General features: G+C 44.7%; 1 protein-coding gene across 2 annotated transcripts in view; it reads left to right on the top strand.

Annotated features, from left to right (window-relative positions):
* The window catches only part of LOC134912656 (uncharacterized), a 54,785-nt gene that overhangs the window by 16,410 nt on the left and 19,490 nt on the right, over positions 1-18,885 (top strand). For both annotated transcript variants that reach the window (XM_063919929.1, XM_063919928.1), the window contains exon 3: positions 5,514-5,715. In XM_063919929.1, coding sequence (XP_063775999.1) covers positions 5,514-5,715 — 202 coding nt within the window. The remainder of the gene's footprint in view (positions 1-5,513; positions 5,716-18,885) is intronic.

Below are 18,885 nucleotides of genomic sequence, written 5' to 3'. Positions count from 1 at the left end.
CTGTAGTTCATCACTGGTAGAGCTAGTCCCAGATGGTTTTTAGGTGCTACTAACCTTAAAGTAGAGCTGTCATTTACACACAGTGACACCAGACACTTTATGGGATGAATAATCATAATGTAGCAATGTATCGTATATCAAGTACTTTTTCATTGAATTATGGGTATTTGATGCTTGTCAGCCATTGTACATAGCTTTATGATGCCCGTCATTTGCCCCTCTGAGATGGATCCAATCGGAGCCCTCCCAGCGCCCTGCGCAGCACGTGCTTCATTCGATGCATGCGCAGATAGGACTCCGGGTCCTAAACCCAGAGTCCTATCATAGCAATGGACAGCTCTTTCCACAAGAGCTATCCTTCTTGATTTTATTCATGCATACGGCATTAGTAAACACCGATATGCATGCGGTGAGTTGCGGGATGTGTGATGATTGATGCATCAAGTACCTGGTATCTGCAGCTCAGCTAACGTGAACAAAGCTCTGACTTCTCACTTGTGCAAAGTGTAACCATCGATAGTTATACCTTTGAATGGTTTACATGTGATTGCTAGTAGCCATCGCTTGATTCGATGTTGGACGTCTGGCAACCATTTTATACTGGGCTTCAAATGTCCATTCCTGGTCAGGAGTTCTTCAATATCATCACTGGTTCACAGCAAAGTGATAAATACCTGCGCAACCCACAAAATGGATGGCAGTACTGTGTGTAGGTCACAGGTCCATTTTAAGAAGTTTACATATACATGATGAGCAGTAGAACGTCATCACAGTAGTTGGTTGGGTGAGTTTTAAAATCCAGTAATCTTTAATGATAACCTTCTACTGCCCAGTTTCTAAAATCAAAATTCTCCCCAATAGATTTAGAACTACTGAACAAAGCCTTCCATTACAGCTAGATTCAAGCATACCAGAAATGTAAGTGATATGACCTACACAGCATGGGCTTACAACAGTGGTGGCACTGGGGTCCCACTGACATCACTAAATGAGGGGTGGTTTTAGCAGGGGAAGCCCCCATTTACCTCACTTCGGGGGCATGCTGGCTGCCTCCGGAGACTCTTTCTATGACAGGAGCCGAGTGCTGCAGGTTAATGCCACACTGGAGGAGTGGACAATATGGTATCACCCCCTGGAAAGGTGACACCCGGGAGTGGCCTGCACGCTGCTTATTACGCCACCAGCTTACAATCACTTTAGTCCTATATATAGGAAACTAATGCATATAGAAGTTTTGCAGTTTTAAATTTGTAGTTTTACCAACTGCTGATTTTCAGTTGTTTTTTTTTTCTGTGGGATTTACAGCAGCAATTGCTTAAGGCAATGGGACTGATTCAGAGTTGTAAGCAAACAACTCCCATGTTAAGAGACATACTGTATGCATGTGCAGATGCTGTACTACACATGTGTACATCTCTGTGTGTGAGATCACACACAGTACCAAGCCTGCTTGGAAACAAGATGGGGGAGGCAATGGGGACATTTTACAAAATGGGGACATGCCGCGACCAGGGTCTGTGTTTTCTGACGCAGATTTCCTGGCCACAGCAGAGGAGACAGCTCCTGAAGTGTTAGCATACTTTTATATCGCTGCTACATCCAAAGAAGCAGCAGTGATACAAATAGCCTCCACCCCACAATCAGAGCCAATATACAACATGCATTGCCTTTCAAAATATGCAGCCTTAAATCCGGTGGGCAAACCCATAGTTTTATAAAATAATTTATAAATAATCCCTGCGCCTCTTGGCAGTGATAGTTTCAAAACGGAGCTGATGTCTGCAAGACAGAACTGTGGCTGTACAGATTACTACATTGTTAAATGGCTATAAACCTCTGTTTGTGTTTCCCATCCATACTGTGCCTTACAAGAGATGTCTTATGGGCCCTACACATTACCCGACCCGCTGCCGAGCGGGTCGGGTAATGTGTAGATGGTCAGATTGCTTAGAATTTAAGCACTGATCTCTCCATGTGTACACCCCTTAAGCCTTGGAGAGTGATAAAGAGGACAGAGATAAAGTACCAGGCAATCAGATCCTAATTGTAATGTTACAGGCTGTGTTTGAAAAGTGTCATTTAGGAGCAGTGGGGTAAATTTGTCCCAGATGCCCGGAGGCAAGATAAATATTGGTGTGTGTGTGTGTGTGTGTGTCCCCCCCCCATACATAGATAAATATATGTATGTATGTACATACACTGCTCAAAAAAATAAAGGGAACACTAAAATAACACATCCTAGATCTGAATGAATGAAATATTCTTATTAAATACTTTGTTCTTCACATAGTTGAATGTGCTGACAACAAAATCACACAAAAATTATCAATGGAAATCAAATTTATTAACCCATGGAGGTCTGGATTTGGAGTCACCCTCAAAATTAAAGTGGAAAACACACTACAGGCTGATCCAACTTTGATGTAATGTCCTTAAAACAAGTCAAAATGAGGCTCAGTAGTGTGTGTGGCCTCCACGTTCCTGTATGACCTCCCTACAATGCCTGGGCATGCTACTGATGAGGTGGCGGATGGTCTCCTGAGGGATCTCCTCCCAGACCTGGACTAAAGCATCCGCCAACTCCTGGACAGTCTGTGGTGCAACGTAGCGTTGGTGGATGGAGCGAGACATGATGTCCCAGATGTGCTCAATTGGATTCAGGTCTGGGGAACGGGCGGGCCAGTCCATAGCATCAATGCCTTTGTCTTGCAGGAACTGCTGACACACTCCAGCCACATGAGGTGTAGCATTGTCTTGCATTAGGAGGAACCCAGGGCCAACCGCACCAGCATATGGTCTCGCAAGGGGTCTGAGGATCTCATCTCGGTACCTAATGGCAGTCAGGCTACCTCTGGCGAGCACATGGAGGGCTGTGCGGCCCCCCAAAGAAATACCTCCCCACACCATTACTGACCCACTGCCAAACCGGTCATGCTGGAGGATGTTGCAGGCAGCAGAACGTTCTCCTTGTCGTCTCCAGATTCTGTCATGTCTCACATGTGCTCAGTGAGAACCTGCTTTAATTTGTGAAGAGCACAGGGCGCCAGTGGCGAATTTGCCAATCTTGGTGTTCTCTGGCAAATGCCAAACGTCCTGCACGGTGTTGGGCTGTAAGCACAACCCCCACCTGTGGACGTCGGGCCCTCATACCACCCTCATGGAGTCTGTTTCTGATCGTTTGAGTAGACACATGCACATTTGTGGCTTGCTAGAGGTCATTTTGCAGGGCTCTGGCAGTGCTCCTCCTGTTCCTCCTTGCACAAAGGCAGAGGTAGTGGTCCTGCTGCTGGGTTGTTGCCCTCCTACGGCCTCCTCCACGTCTCCTGATGTACTGGCCTGTCTCCTGGTAGCGCCTCCATGCTCTGGACACTACGCTGACAGACACAGCAAACCTTCTTGCCACAGCTCGCATTGATGTGCCATCCTGGATGAGCTGCACTACCTGAGCCACTTGTGTGGGTTGTAGGGTGTTCATACAGGCACGTGGAGGCCACACACACTACTGAGCCTCATTTTTACTTGTTTTAAGGACATTACATCAAAGTTGGATCAGTCTGTAGTGTGTTTTTCCACTTTAATTTTGAGGGTGACTCCAAATCCAGACCTCCATGGGTTAATAAATTTGATTTTCATTGATAATTTTTGGGTGATTTTGTTGTCAGTACATTCAACTATGTAAAGAACAAAGTATTTAATAAGAATGTTTCATTCATTTAGATCTAGGATGTTATTTTAGTGTTCCCTTTATTTTTTTGAGCAGTGTATATATATATATATATATATATATTATAAATACTATATATATGTGTGTGTGTGTGTGTGTATATATATGGAGTGTTCTGAACAGAAAAGTATATATGCATTTCATTGTCATTTATTTTACATCTCACGTTTCTTACAGGTCATACCCACTATTAGAACCCATGACCTGTTACATTGAAGGCAGACACCTCACTGATAGAGCTATTTGCTCCTGCATAACAAGCCTTCAGATTCTCACTATGGCCCTCATTCCGAGTTGTTCGCTCGTTGCCGAGTTTCGCTATATTGCGATTAGTCGCTTACTGCGCATGCGCAAGGTTCGCAGAGCGCATGCGCTTAGTTATTTTACACAAAAGTTAGGTATTTTACTCACGGCATAATGAGGATTTTTCATCGTTCTGGTGATCGGAGTGTGATTGACAGGAAGTGGGTGTTTCTGGGCGGAAACTGGCCGTTTTATGGGTGTGTGCGGAAAAACGCTGCCGTTTCTGGGAAAAACGCGGGAGTGGCTGGAGAAACGGGGGAGTGTCTGGGCGAACGCTGGGTGTGTTTGTGACGTCAAACCAGGAACTAAACTGACTGAACTGATCGCAGTGGCAGAGTAAGTCTCGAGCTACTCAGAAACTGCAAAGAAATTTCTATTCGCAATTATGCAAATCTTTCGTTCGCAATTCTGCAAAGCTAAGATTCACTACCAGTAGGCGGCGGCTTAGCGTGTGCAATGCTGCTAAAAGCAGCTAGCGAGCGAACAACTCGGAATGAGGGCGTATATGCAGCTACTAGTTAGAATTGTCAAAACAATTGCAACAACACAGATCTATGTAGTGTGCAGACACACACACTATATAGATCAGCTCAGTCACTCACAATGCTGATTAATTCTCTGACAATTATTTTGCAAGTGTCATATCCAGGATTAGAACCCACGACCTATTACACTAAAAGCAATCACCTTACTCATGGAGCTATCTGCTTCTGTATAGGAAGTAGGAGAATTATAACTATATGAAGTTACGTGTAATTGTCAGAAGTAACTTTATAAAGTTAGAATTCTCATGCTTCCTATACAGGAGCAAATACCTCCATCAGTAAGGTGCCTGCTTCCAGTGTAATAGTGGGTTCTAATCCTCGGCATGATACTTGTAAAATGTGTATCTATAATGCAGAGGGTGTGACTTTTAAGGTGCATGGATCAGTGGGGGAGTTGGACACGGAAGAGATTTCAGCAGCTGTCAATGAACTTAATTGAAATGTGTAGTTTCGTACCACAGAACGGGAGGAGAGGTGCCCCCCCTCAGAGCAGGAGCCCAGCGACAGCTGACTCTGTTGCTTCCCACAGTTACGCCCCTGGTTAGGAGCTGATTGGTGGTTACTTATCTCTCTCCACTTAGTACATCAGCTAATCACTTTGGGGGCAGAACTGGTGCTTCTTATCATTATGTCCCACTCTCTCATAGCATAATGCTGAGAATAGCAGATCCATGAACACTGAAGTGAGGCCCAGGGTGGAGTGATTCCATGGGATTCACATCATCACACCACCCTAGGGAGTCTGTGGGTTGTGGTAGGGTGATCTACTCCTCTTGGAGCCTGTTGGGCAAGCAAAAATTGGGGAGTACCCCAAATGTTCTTGGAGGTTAGATAACTATGGAATAATTATGTATGGCAATGTACAGTAATTGGTTACAGTTACACTTTAAATGTATAATTGTTGTAAATAAATGATTTAATAGGCACATGTATTTTTGCAGGTGGTAGAAGGCAACATATTTTCACCTGAATCATTAACAGAACATTTTAAAGGACAGGATGCAGTTCTATCATGTTTGGGATTCCCAACTAAGATGTTTTCCTCTATCAGTGGATACACAGACTCCACGACTGCCATTGTGAGCGCCATGCGTCAGAGTGGAGTGAGCAGGATGGTGATAATGAGTTCATGGTATACGGATAGTAGGTATTTGTATTTTCTCTATCGTCCTAAGTGGATGCTGGGGTTCCTGAAAGGACCATGGGGAATAGCGGCTCCGCAGGAGACAGGGCACAAAAAAGTAAAGCTTTACTAGGTCAGGTGGTGTGCACTGGCTCCTCCCCCCATGACCCTCCTCCAGACTCCAGTTAGATTTTGTGCCCGAACGAGAAGGGTGCAATCTAGGTGGCTCTCCTAAAGAGCTGCTTAGAGAAAGTTTAGTTTAGGTTTTTTTTTTCTTTACAGTGAGTCCTGCTGGCAACAGGATCACTGCAACGTGGGACTTAGGGGGAAAGTAGTAAACTCACCTGCATGCAGAGTGGATTTGCTGCTTGGCTACTGGACACCATTAGCTCCAGAGGGATCGAACACAGGCCCAGCCGTGGAGTCCGGTCCCGGAGCCGCGCCGCCGACCCCCTTGCAGATGCTGAAGCGTGAAGAGGTCCGGAAACCGGCGGCTGAAGACTCCTCAGTCTTCATAAGGTAGCGCACAGCACTGCAGCTGTGCGCCATTTTCCTCTCAGCACACTTCACTGGGCAGTCACTGAGGGTGCAGAGCGCTGGGGGGGGGCGCTCTGAGAGGCAAATATAAACCTTATACAAGGCTAAAAATACCTCACATATAGCCCATAGGGGCTATATGGAGATATTTAACCCCTGCCTGACTGGAAAAATAGCGGGAGAAGAACCCGCCGAAAAAGGGGCGGGGCCTATCTCCTCAGCACACGGCGCCATTTTCTGTCACAGCTCCGCTGGTCAGAACGGCTCCCAGGTCTCTCCCCTGCACTGCACTACAGAAACAGGGTAAAACAGAGAGGGGGGGCACATTAATGGCTATATATATATATATTAAAGCAGCTATAAGGGAGCACTTAATATAAGGATATCCCTTGTATATATAGCGCTTTGTGGTGTGTGCTGGCAGACTCTCCCTCTGTCTCCCCAAAAGGGCTAGTGGGTCCTGTCTTCATTAGAGCATTCCCTGTGAGTTTGCGGTGTGTGTCGGTACGTGGTGTCGACATGTATGAGGACGATATTGGTGTGGAGGCGGAGCAATTGCCAAATATGCAGATGTCACCCCCCAGGGGGTCGACACCAGAATGGATGCCTTTATTTGTGGAATTACGTGATGGTTTATCTTCCCTTAAACAGTCAGTTGAGGACATGAGGCGGCCGGACAATCAATTAATGCCTGTCCAGGCGCCTCAAACACCGTCAGGGGCTGTAAAACGCCCTTTGCCTCAGTCGGTCGACACAGACCCAGACACGGGCACTGATTCCAGTGACGACGGTAGAAATTCAAACGTATTTTCCAGTAGGGCCACACGTTATATGATTTTGGCAATGAAGGAGACGTTACATTTAGCTGATACTACAGATACCGTAAAACAGGGTATTATGTATGGTGTGAAAAAACTACAAACAGTTTTTCCTGAATCAGAAGAATTAAATGACGTGTGTGATGAAGCGTGGGTTGCTCCTGATAAAAAGTTGATAATTTCAAAAAAGTTATTGGCATTATACCCTTTCCCGCCAGAGGTTAGGGCGCGCTGGGAAACACCCCCTAAGGTGGACAAGGCGCTCACACGCTTATCCAAACAAGTGGCGTTACCCTCTCCTGAGACGGCCGCACTTAAGGATCCATCAGATAGAAAGATGGAAGTTATTCAAAAGAATATATACACACATGCAGGTGTTATACTACGACCAGCTATAGCAACTGCCTGGATGTGCAGTGCTGGAGTAGTTTGGTCAGAATCCCTGATTGAAAATATTGATACCCTAGATAGGGACAATGTTTTACTGTCGTTAGAACAAATAAAGGATGCATTTATCTATATGCGTGATGCACAGAGGGATATTTGCACACTGGCATCTCGGGTGAGTGCTATGTCCATTTCAGCCAGAAGAGCCTTATGGACACGACAGTGGACAGGCGATGCGGATTCAAAACGTCACATGGAGGTTTTGCCGTATAAAGGGGAGGAGTTATTTGGAGTTGGTCTATCAGACTTGGTGGCCACGGCTACTGCCGGGAAATCCACTTTTTTACCTCAAGTCACTCCCCAACAGAGAAAGGCACCGACCTTTCAACCGCAGCCTTTTCGCTCCTACAAAAATAAGAGAGCAAAGGGCTTGTCGTACCTGCCACGAGGCAGAGGAAGAGGGAAGAGACACCAACAGGCAGCTCCTTCCCAGGAACAGAAGCCCTCCCCGGCTCCTGCAAAAACCTCAGCATGACGCTGGGGCCTCTCAAGCGGACTCGGGGACAGTGGGGGGCCGTCTCAAAAATTACAGCGCGCAGTGGGCTCACTCGCAGGTAGACCCCTGGATCCTGCAGATAATATCTCAGGGGTACAGGTTGGAATTAGAGACGGATCCTCCTCATCGTTTCCTGAAGTCTGCCTTACCAACCGTCTCTTCCGAAAGGGAGAGGGTGTTGGAAGCCATTCACAAGCTGTACGCTCAGCAGGTGATAGTCAAAGTACCCCTATTACAACAAGGAAAGGGGTATTATTCCACTCTATTTGTGGTACCGAAGCCGGATGGCTCGGTAAGGCCTATTCTAAATCTGAAGTCCTTGAACCTCTACATAAAAAAGTTCAAGTTCAAGATGGAGTCACTCAGAGCAGTGATAGCGAACCTGGAAGAAGGGGACTTTATGGTATCCTTGGACATCAAGGATGCGTATCTACACGTTCCGATTTACCCCGCACACCAGGGGTACCTCAGGTTCATTGTTCAAAACTGTCACTATCAGTTTCAGACGCTGCCGTTCGGATTGTCCACGGCGCCTCGGGTCTTTACCAAGGTAATGGCCGAGATGATGATTCTTCTTCGAAGAAAAGGCGTATTAGTTATCCCATACTTGGACGATCTCCTAATAAGGGCAAGGTCCAGAGAACAGCTGGAGACAGCTTTAGCACTATCTCAAGAGGTGCTAAGACAACACGGGTGGATTCTGAATATTCCAAAATCCCATTTAATCCCGACAACTCGTCTGCTGTTCCTAGGAATGATTCTGGACACGGTTCAGAAAAAGGTTTTCCTTCCAGAGGAAAAAGCCAAGGAGTTATCCGATCTGGTCAGGAACCTCCTAAAACCAGGAAAAGTGTCAGTACATCAATGCACAAGAGTCCTGGGAAAAATGGTGGCTTCTTACGAAGCAATTCCATTCGGCAGATTCCATGCAAGAATATTCCAAAGGGATCTGTTGGACAAATGGTCAGGGTCGCATCTGCAGATGCACCTGCGAATAACCCTGTCACCAAAGACAAGGGTGTCACTTCTGTGGTGGTTGCAGAAGGCTCACCTATTAGAAGGCCGCAGATTCGGCATTCAGGATTGGATCCTGGTGACCACGGACGCCAGCCTGAGAGGCTGGGGAGCAGTCACACAAGGAAGAAACTTCCAGGGAGTATGGACGAGTCTGGAAAAGTCTCTTCACATAAACATTCTGGAACTAAGAGCAATCTACAATGCTCTAAGCCAGGCGGAACTTCTCCTGCAAGGAAAGCCGGTGTTGATTCAGTCGGACAACATCACGGCGGTCGCCCATGTAAACAGGCAGGGCGGCACAAGAAGCAGGAGTGCAATGGCAGAAGCTGCCAAGATTCTTCGCTGGGCGGAGAATCACGTGATAGCACTGTCAGCAGTGTTCATCCCGGGCGTGGACAACTGGGAAGCAGACTTCCTCAGCAGACACGATCTTCATCCGGGAGAGTGGGGTCTACATCCAGAAGTCTTCAACATGTTAATAGACCGTTGGGAAAGACCAATTGTAGACATGATGGCGTCTCGCCTCAACAAGAAACTGGACAAATATTGCGCCAGGTCAAGAGATCCACAGGCAATAGCTGTGGACGCACTGGTAACTCCTTGGGTGTACCAGTCAGTGTATGTGTTTCCTCCTCTGCCGCTCATACCAAAGGTATTGAAGATCATACGGCAAAGAAGAGTAAGAACAATACTAGTGGTTCCGGATTGGCCGAGAAGGACTTGGTATCCGGAACTTCAAGAGATGCTCACGGACGAACCATGGCCTCTACCTCTGAGAAGGGACCTGCTACAGCAGGGTCCCTGTCTTTTTCAAGACTTACCGCGGCTGCGTTTGACGGCATGGCGGTTGAACGCCAGATCCTAAAAGGGAAAGGCATTCCAGAAGAAGTCATTCCTACCTTGATTAAGGCACGGAAGGAAGTCACCGTGAAACATTATCACCGCATTTGGCGAAAATATGTAGCGTGGTGCGAGGATCGGAGGGTTCCGACGGAGGAATTCCAACTGGGTCGTTTCCTACATTTCCTGCAATCAGGATTATCTATGGGTCTCAAATTGGGATCCATTAAGGTTCAAATTTCGGCCCTGTCAATATTCTTCCAAAGAGAATTGGCCTCTGTCCCTGAGGTCCAGACTTTTGTCAAGGGAGTACTGCATATACAGCCTCCTGTGGTGCCTCCGGTGGCACCGTGGGATCTAAATGTAGTTTTAGATTTCCTCAAATCCCATTGGTTTGAACCATTGAAAAAGGTGGATTTGAAATATCTCACATTGAAAGTGACTATGTTACTAGCCCTGGCCTCTGCCAGGAGAGTATCTGAATTGGCGGCTTTATCTTATAAAAGTCCTTATCTAATCTTCCATTCGGATAGGGCAGAACTGCGGACTCGTCCGCATTTTCTCCCTAAAGTGGTATCAGCATTTCATCTGAACCAACATATTGTGGTGCCTGCGGCCACTAGCGACTTGGAGGACTCCAAGTTGTTGGACGTTGTCAGAGCCTTAAAAATATACATTGCAAGGACGGCTGGAGTCAGAAAATCTGACTCGCTGTTTATATTGTATGCACCCAACAAGTTGGGCGCACCTGCTTCTAAGCAGTCGATTGCTCGTTGGATTTGTAACACAATTCAACTTGCACATTCTGTGGCAGGCCTGCCACAGCCTAAAACTGTAAAAGCCCACTCCACAAGGAAGGTGGGCTCATCTTGGGCGGCTGCCCGAGGGGTCTCGGCATTACAACTCTGCCGAGCAGCTACGTGGTCGGGGGAGAACACGTTTGTAAAATTTTACAAATTTGATACCCTGGCAAAGGAGGACCTGGAGTTCTCTCATTCGGTGCTGCAGAGTCATCCGCACTCTCCCGCCCGTTTGGGAGCTTTGGTATAATCCCCATGGTCCTTTCAGGAACCCCAGCATCCACTTAGGACGATAGAGAAAATAAGAATTTACTTACCGATAATTCTATTTCTCGGAGTCCGTAGTGGATGCTGGGCGCCCATCCCAAGTGCGGATTATCTGCAATACTTGTACATAGTTATTGTTAACTAATTCGGGTTATTGTTAAGGAGCCATCTTTAAGAGGCCCTTTCTGTTGTCATACTGTTAACTGGGTTTAGATCACAAGTTGTACGGTGTGATTGGTGTGGCTGGTATGAGTCTTACCCGGGATTCAAAATGCCTCCCTTATTGTGTATGCTCGTCCGGGCACAGTACCTAACTGGAGTCTGGAGGAGGGTCATGGGGGGAGGAGCCAGTGCACACCACCTGACCTAGTAAAGCTTTACTTTTTTGTGCCCTGTCTCCTGCGGAGCCGCTATTCCCCATGGTCCTTTCAGGAACCCCAGCATCCACTACGGACTCCGAGAAATAGAATTATCGGTAAGTAAATTCTTATTATAAACACGAAACAGCTCTCTACACTAGTCTGGCAACCTAGGTCTTGTAGAACAAACTCCTGTTAGTTGCTGGATTTGTTTGACAGCTAAACAACTTATCTATCTGATAAAAGGCATTATCAAATTAGCCATACTAATGAAACATTTATTATTGAGATTTTAGTAAGAGACAATGGTGAAGTGAGATTCTTAGCTGTGGTCAGATTATCTTTCTATGTAACCGTTAACCTATAACCTAACCCCTAATCCTGTTGCCACAACCCTATTACAGTAACCCTAAAGGGGCAGACTAGATGGGCCAATTAGTTAATATCTACAGTCAAATTCTGTATTTCTATGGATAGAAACAGTTGGCATATGAATAAGCATGTTTATATATTGTTATAACAGCATATGTTTTCTTCTGTACTCATGTTTATATGTCTACATGAAAATTCAGCAAAAGAATCCTTGTTAGGTTTAAATTAAACATAGTACCAACTACAAAGCCCAAGTACTGGCAGATATACCCACTGATCCCTAGAGAAGCTTTCTGTGACATGCCTCAAACTGGGAGGAGTTACATTATAAATGTCTGTATTACTGCTATATTAGCTTTGCGAGATCTCTGCAAAAGCAGTTCCAGTCACTGTAAGTAAACCATATGTCTTTCAAATGTTTATGGAGAGAATTAACTCGTACCCACTTTACTGTAGAGGCAACAGAAGAAAGTTGTACACATTAAAGCAGAAAACACATTGCTTTACTGTGCATAGACTTAGGTCAGTTCGAGAGGCAAAATAGTATTTTGCTAAATAAAGTTTAATTTCAGCAGTCTGCTGACCACTCATATAGCTCAAATACCAAGATTAAATACATGGAGCCTAGCATCACAATCCAAGAATATAAATAACCTTCACTGAGACAAGTATCCTGTGCTATCTCCCAGACAACCCACAGACCGAGAACAGGGTGAGGGAAATAAAGGTACCCAATCACCCTCATAATGGCAGCTACAGTATAGATTTGTGGGCACTCTTGTTTGAAAGCGGGGAGTTCAACATTAGTAGTTACAGTAGTTTGTTTGAAATGGGTTGCCTTATTGGGCTACCTGTTTTGTTCATACGTTTGTAAATCCAGTCATCAGGACACAGAGACATGTGAGTTCACTGCTGTGCTGTTTATTCCCTCAATTCCCTCACCAACTCCAGGCACACTGCACACTGGACAACCCACTTCCCAGCATCCCCCTGGTCCCAGGGACCATCACTGAAGATTCAGGCTTACACATATTAGTAAGGGAGTGTCTACAAATATTAAGCATTCTAATACACTAACATCACATCCTCTTTTCTTTAAAGATAAGCCCTGTACGCGTCAATGCAACAATTAACAACGTCATATTAAGAACATCATCTAACACGTTTCAATGAGTCTCTCAGGTCTGCGTATTTCCCTTTTGGGTCTTTCATACACAGTCTGTGTTTCATCGACCATGTTGGACCTTTCTAGAATCGTGGTTTGTTCACCATTATCAGGATCATCATACATGTCAGATGAAGGGTATTCTTCAGTCATGTTGTCTTCATTATGGTTAGGTTGAGATCTTAAATCCACACGATTTCTTCTTACTTCCGTTCCACGCTCTGTACGTATAGTATAAGATCTTGGTGCTACTTGTGCTTGCACAATACCTTTCTGCACCCAAATACCTTTCTCGTGATCTCTGAGACGGACTTGGTCACCCGATTTTAGATCAGATAAGCTTTTTGCTCGCCTGTCATGGAACAGTTTCTGTTTCGCCTGTTGACGTTCCTTACTCAGTCTGACCAACGCTGAGTTATGTGTATTAAGCAGTTCACCATGTATCGGGAGATTTGCTCTAATCCTCCTTCCCATCAGCATTTGTGCAGGAGAAAGTCCATTCTGTAAAGGTGTACTGCGGTAGATTAAAAGACTTTTGTAGAAATCTTCTTTAGCTTCTTGAGCTTTTTTCATGAGACTCTACAGTTTTTACTGAACTTTCCACCAACCCATTTGAGCGTGGATAGTGGGGACTTGACGTAGTATGGACAAATTCCCACTCATCAGCAAATTGTCTAAATTCAGCACTGGAAAACTGAGGACCATTGTCAGTGAACACTTCCATAGGAACACCATGCCTTGCAATGATTGACTTCATGCAATTGATTACGGCTTTACTAGTAGTTGTATGTAGTGTCTTCACCTCATGGTAGTTAGAGTAATAATCAGTCACAACAATGTACGTTTTCCCATTACAATCAAACAAATCTGCGCCAACTTTCTGGTACGGTCTCTCTGGCACTGCGTGAGGACTCAGTGGCTCGACTTGTTGTTTCGGTCTATACGAAAGACATAATTCACATGTAGCTGTAGTCTTTGCTATGTCTTGGTTCATTCTTGGCCAATACATAACTTCACGCGCTCTCCGCTTACATTTTTCTTCTTCTAAGTGGCCTTCATGTATCTTGCACAGCATAGTTTTTCTTAGTCGTGCAGGTATGACAAACCTATTGCCTTTGTAAATAATACCATCGACAATTGTAAGGTCACTGCGGTACATCCAATAATCATGGATAGACAGTGGGCACGCATGTTTTTCTGCTGGCCAACCTTTCAGAATGATATCTTTCAACACTTTCATTGTGTCATCTGTCTCAGTTTCTTTCCTAATCTGTTCTTGTCTTGCAAGAGACACTGGTAGAGAAGCTACGATCAAATTAACATAGGCTTCTATCTCTTCATCCATCAGACTTTTGGAACCTTCACTTTTGTCCACAGCACGAGAAAGTGTACATGTATTTGCCGGGACAGTACAGCAAGTGTACATCATATTTCTGTAGTCTGATAAGCATTCGTTGAATTCTCATGGGACAGTCATGTAATGATTTAGTCATGATAGCTATCAATGGCTTGTGGTCAGTTTCCACTGTAAATGTTTGACCATACACAAACTGATGAAATCGCTCACATGCATATGTGATCGCTAGAAGTTCTTTTTCTATCTGAGCATACCTTGTTTCAGCACTTGTCAGCGCTCTTGATGCATAGATTACTGGTTGCCATGTATCCTCATGTTCTTGTAACAGCACTGAGCCTAGGCCAAATTGTGAAGCATCTGCTGAAATTCTTATTCTTTTTGCAGGATCAAAGAATTTTAGCACTGGTTGCTCTGTAATGATCTGTTTCAAGTTTTGCCAACTTTCTTCTTGTTCATGTGACCACATCCACTCGTTATCTTTGTCCAACAACCATCTAAGAGAGGCTGTTCGTTCAGAGAGTTGAGAAATAAACTTTTCCTAAGTAAGTAATCATTTCTAGGAATCTTCTGACGTCGTCTTTGTTGTTAGGACGTTCCATGTTCACTATGGCCGATATTTTCCTTGGGTCTGGTTTTACACCTTGATCCGAGACCACGTCGCCCATAAAGGTAAGTGTATTCACACCAAATTCTCATTTGTCCTTGTTTAGCTTTAGATTCACTTTCATGACAAGTTCCATTACTTGTCTCAATCTAGAATCATGTTCCTTTGTAGATCCCCAGACAATAATGTCATCCATCATTGTTTTAACACCTGGAATATGTTCAAAAATCATGTGTATCTTTTTGTGATATACTTCTGGAGCAGACAATATTCCATATGGTAGTCGAAGAAATCTGTATCGACCTTCTGGTGTATTAAATGTACAAAGCTTTGAGCTGGCCTCATCTAGCTTCATTTGCCAGAATCCTGAAGATGCGTCCAATTTACTGAACCATTTTGCTCCCACAAATTGCAACATGATTTCATCTCTGGTTGGTAGTTTGAAATGTTCTCGTTTAATAGCTTTGTTTAAATCTCTGGGGTCTAGACATATTCGGAGTTGTCCATTTTTCTTTTCAACAATTACTAAGGAGCTTACCCATTCAGTAGGCTCATCAACTTTCTGTATCACACCCAAGGCTTCCATGCGATTTAACTCTTGTTTCAGTTTTTCTCTCAGCGCAAACGGCACTTTTCTACAGGGGTGTATCACTGAAGAAACTTGCGTGTCTATATTTATTTTATGCTCTCCAGGCAAACAACCTAGACCTTCAAACAAGTCTCTGTATTCTGTAAACATCGATTTGCAGTCATCTTCTACTTGTGAAGTCACCATAAAAACTTTCTTTAGCAAGCTTAGTTTCTCACAGGAACTTAATCCTAGAATTGGTTGCACATTTTTATCCACAATCAGTAGAGATGTTTTAAACTGTTGTCCCTTATATTTCAGTGTCACTAAGCATGTACCTTTCACAGAAATTTCCTCCCCAGTGTACCCTGTAACTTTCACTTTGGCTGGGTGAATTTTAGGTTTTACTCTAAAAGTCTTATAGTCTTGAAATGATTTTAAATTCACCTGCGCACCAGTATCAAGCTTAAAGGGAATGACAATCTCGTTCACAGTTAACGGGACAATCCATTCTTTCTTATCTGCACTGCAGAGTTCAATGCAATCCACAAAGAATTCATCTGTTTGTTTAACAGCATGCACTTTGGTTGTTTTACTTTTAATTTTACAGCATTTGGCAATGTGATTAAGTCTACCACATTTCATGCAGGTTTTACCATAAGCAGGGCACATTTTAGGATTGTGAGCATTTCCACATCTACTACACATTTCCTTATTAGACTGTGGCTTAGACTGCTTCATTCTTGAGAATGGAGGTTTGCATGGCTCTGTTTTCTGCACTACATGCACATCAGCTTCCTTGTGTAACTTTTTGGTTTGAAATCTAGTTATTTCTGCAGATCTACACATAGTCACTGCCTTTTCTAGTGTTAGGTCTTGCTCTCTCAGCAATCTCTCTGAGAGTCCATTATCAGGTATTCCACAGACAATACGATCTCTAATCAGTGAATCCTTTAAATCACCAAACTCACAGGTTTTACTGAGTGATTGCAGCTCTGTAACATACTGATCAAATCCATCTACAGACTTCTGATCACATGTGAAAAACTTATATCTTTCATATGTCACATTTTTCCTTGGCACAAAGTAATCTTCAAACTTTTGCATTATAGAAGATAGCACCATATTCTGCCCCTCATCAAACTGAAAACTATTATAAATGTCCAGCACATCCTCTCCTATCACATGGAGGAAAATGGGTGCCTTCGTTTGGTCAGACTCTGAATCAGCTCCACATGCAGCAAGATATATATTAAACCTTTGCTTAAATCTTTTCCAGTTTTCAGACAAGTTACCAGACATCAGCATGCCGGTTGGAGGAGCTAGTTTATCCATGGTTACTCACTGTTTGAAGATAGGAGCACACAGCAGGCTTTGCAGACACAGGGTATCACATCCACAGACTTCTGCAAGATTCTTTCACACTCTGAGTGCACTAGCAGTCCAAGTTAAACTTCTTCTGACACCATGTTTTGTTCATACGTTTGTAAATCCAGTCATCAGGACACAGAGACATGTGAGTTCACTGCTGTGCTGTTTATTGCCTCACCAACTCCAGGCACACTGCACAACCCACTTCCCAGCATCCCCCTGGTCCCAGGGACCATCACTGAAGATGCAGGCTTACACAGATTAGTAAGGGAGTGTCTACAAATATTAAGCATTCTAATACACTAACATCACACTACCATATTATCTTTTCACAATTTATGAGTTTAATTAAAAGTAGCAAAACAATTGAATTAGCATCTTCAAGTGTAGATTTTACTATGAAAACCTATAGGCAGAATCTAGCTGTTTTCTGTTTTGGAAAGGTGGAATAATTCTGAAGCAAGGATCACAAAAACAGAATTTCAATACCTACCGGTAAATCCTTTTCTCCTAGTCCGTAGAGGATGCTGGGCGCCCGACCCAGTGCGTACTTTACCTGCAGTTTTGTTCAGTTAGTTAAACAAGTGTGTTACATTTGTTTTTAGCATGTTGCTGTAAATGATTCATGCCTGTTGGCGTGTGTTATGTTGAATGCCATGTTGTGCGGCATGGTTGAGGTGTGAGCTGGTATGAACCTCACCATTAGTATAAAAGTAAATCCTTTCCTCAAAATGTCTGTCTCCCTGGGCACAGTTCCTATAACTGAGGTCTGGAGGAGGGGCATAGAGGGAGGAGCCAGTTCACACCCTTGAAAAGTCTTAAAGTGCCCATGGCTCCTGCGGAACCGTCTATACCCCATGGTCATGAAGTGGATCCCAGCATCCTCTAGGACATATGAGAAAGCACATTTGCAATTAGTTCTCTTTCTTGCAAAATCAGTTATAAATAATGCCGTTATGGGTAGATTTATTTATCGTGATGAATTATAAACAAAATAATGGTATTATTTTTAATTATTTTTTAATTCTAAGTTTTCTGGAAAGTAAAGTAAAAAAATAAAAATAAAAAGATAATTTGTCTTTGGTACTGAATAAAATAATAATATACTGATTTTGATGTTGAAATTTGACCAGCCAAAAAGTACCAAAATAGGTGCAGTTAAGGGGTGAGAAAAAGCTCAGCAGCCAAGAGGTCAATGGGGGTCATCCTGACCTGATCGTACACGCTGCAGTTTATCGCAGCAGTGCGATCGGGTCAGTACTGCGCATGCACTGGCGCCGTGGTGCGCCGGCGCATGCCAGATGGCTGAAGGCCGTCGTTGCCTACCGATCGCGTCTGCCTGATTAACAGGCAGAGGCGATCGCTGGACGGGAGTGGGCTGGATGGCGGTGTTAAGCTGCCGCTTAGGGGGCACGTTCCGGCCAACGCAGGCGTGGCCAGATCGTTGGGTGGGCGGGCCGCGGTGGCTGCGTGATGTCACACGCAGCCACTGCGACCTGGGCAGCAAAGAGATTCTACCGGCAAGCCGCAGGAGCTACGCTGGCCGGGAGTTACTCCTCAAGTGCAAAAGCATCGCTGCTGTACGATGCTTTTGCACTTCTGGGGGGGGGGGGGATTTGTTACATTATAGGGCTGCCTGTACACATTATGCAACACACGTTTTCGCGCAGCGGGCGATCAGATCCGAACTGCGCATGCACTGCACTGGCGTGTCGCACGGCGGCAACGGGGATCACTGGTCAGCGACAGGATTGTGCACGGACATTCGCAAGGAGATTGACAGGAAGAGGTCGTTTGTGGGTGGCAACTGATCGTTTTCAGGGAGTGTGGAAAAACGCAGGCAGGCTCAAGCGTTTTCAGGGTGGGTGTCTGACATCAGCTCCGGCCTCGATCAGCAGCATTCTATTGCACAGGATAAGTAAGTCCTGGGCTGCATAGAGACTGCACAAACTGATTTTTGTGCAGCTCTGCAACAGAAGCGATTGCACACTTGCACAGCGATTTTCCTCTCCCCCTGTTGGCGGCGACTATCTGATCGCAGGGCAGCAAAAAACGCAGCCCAGCGATCAGATATGAATTACCCCCATGGTTTCCGTAGTTCTTATTATGCCACATTACAGTGCTCCCAGTTCATATTATACCACACTATAGTGCCTCCACTTCATATTGTGC

Source organism: Pseudophryne corroboree, chromosome 1, assembly GCF_028390025.1.
Source record: "Pseudophryne corroboree isolate aPseCor3 chromosome 1, aPseCor3.hap2, whole genome shotgun sequence".
NCBI lineage: Eukaryota > Metazoa > Chordata > Amphibia > Anura > Myobatrachidae > Pseudophryne > Pseudophryne corroboree.
This window is presented reverse-complemented; position numbering and strand designations above follow the sequence as displayed.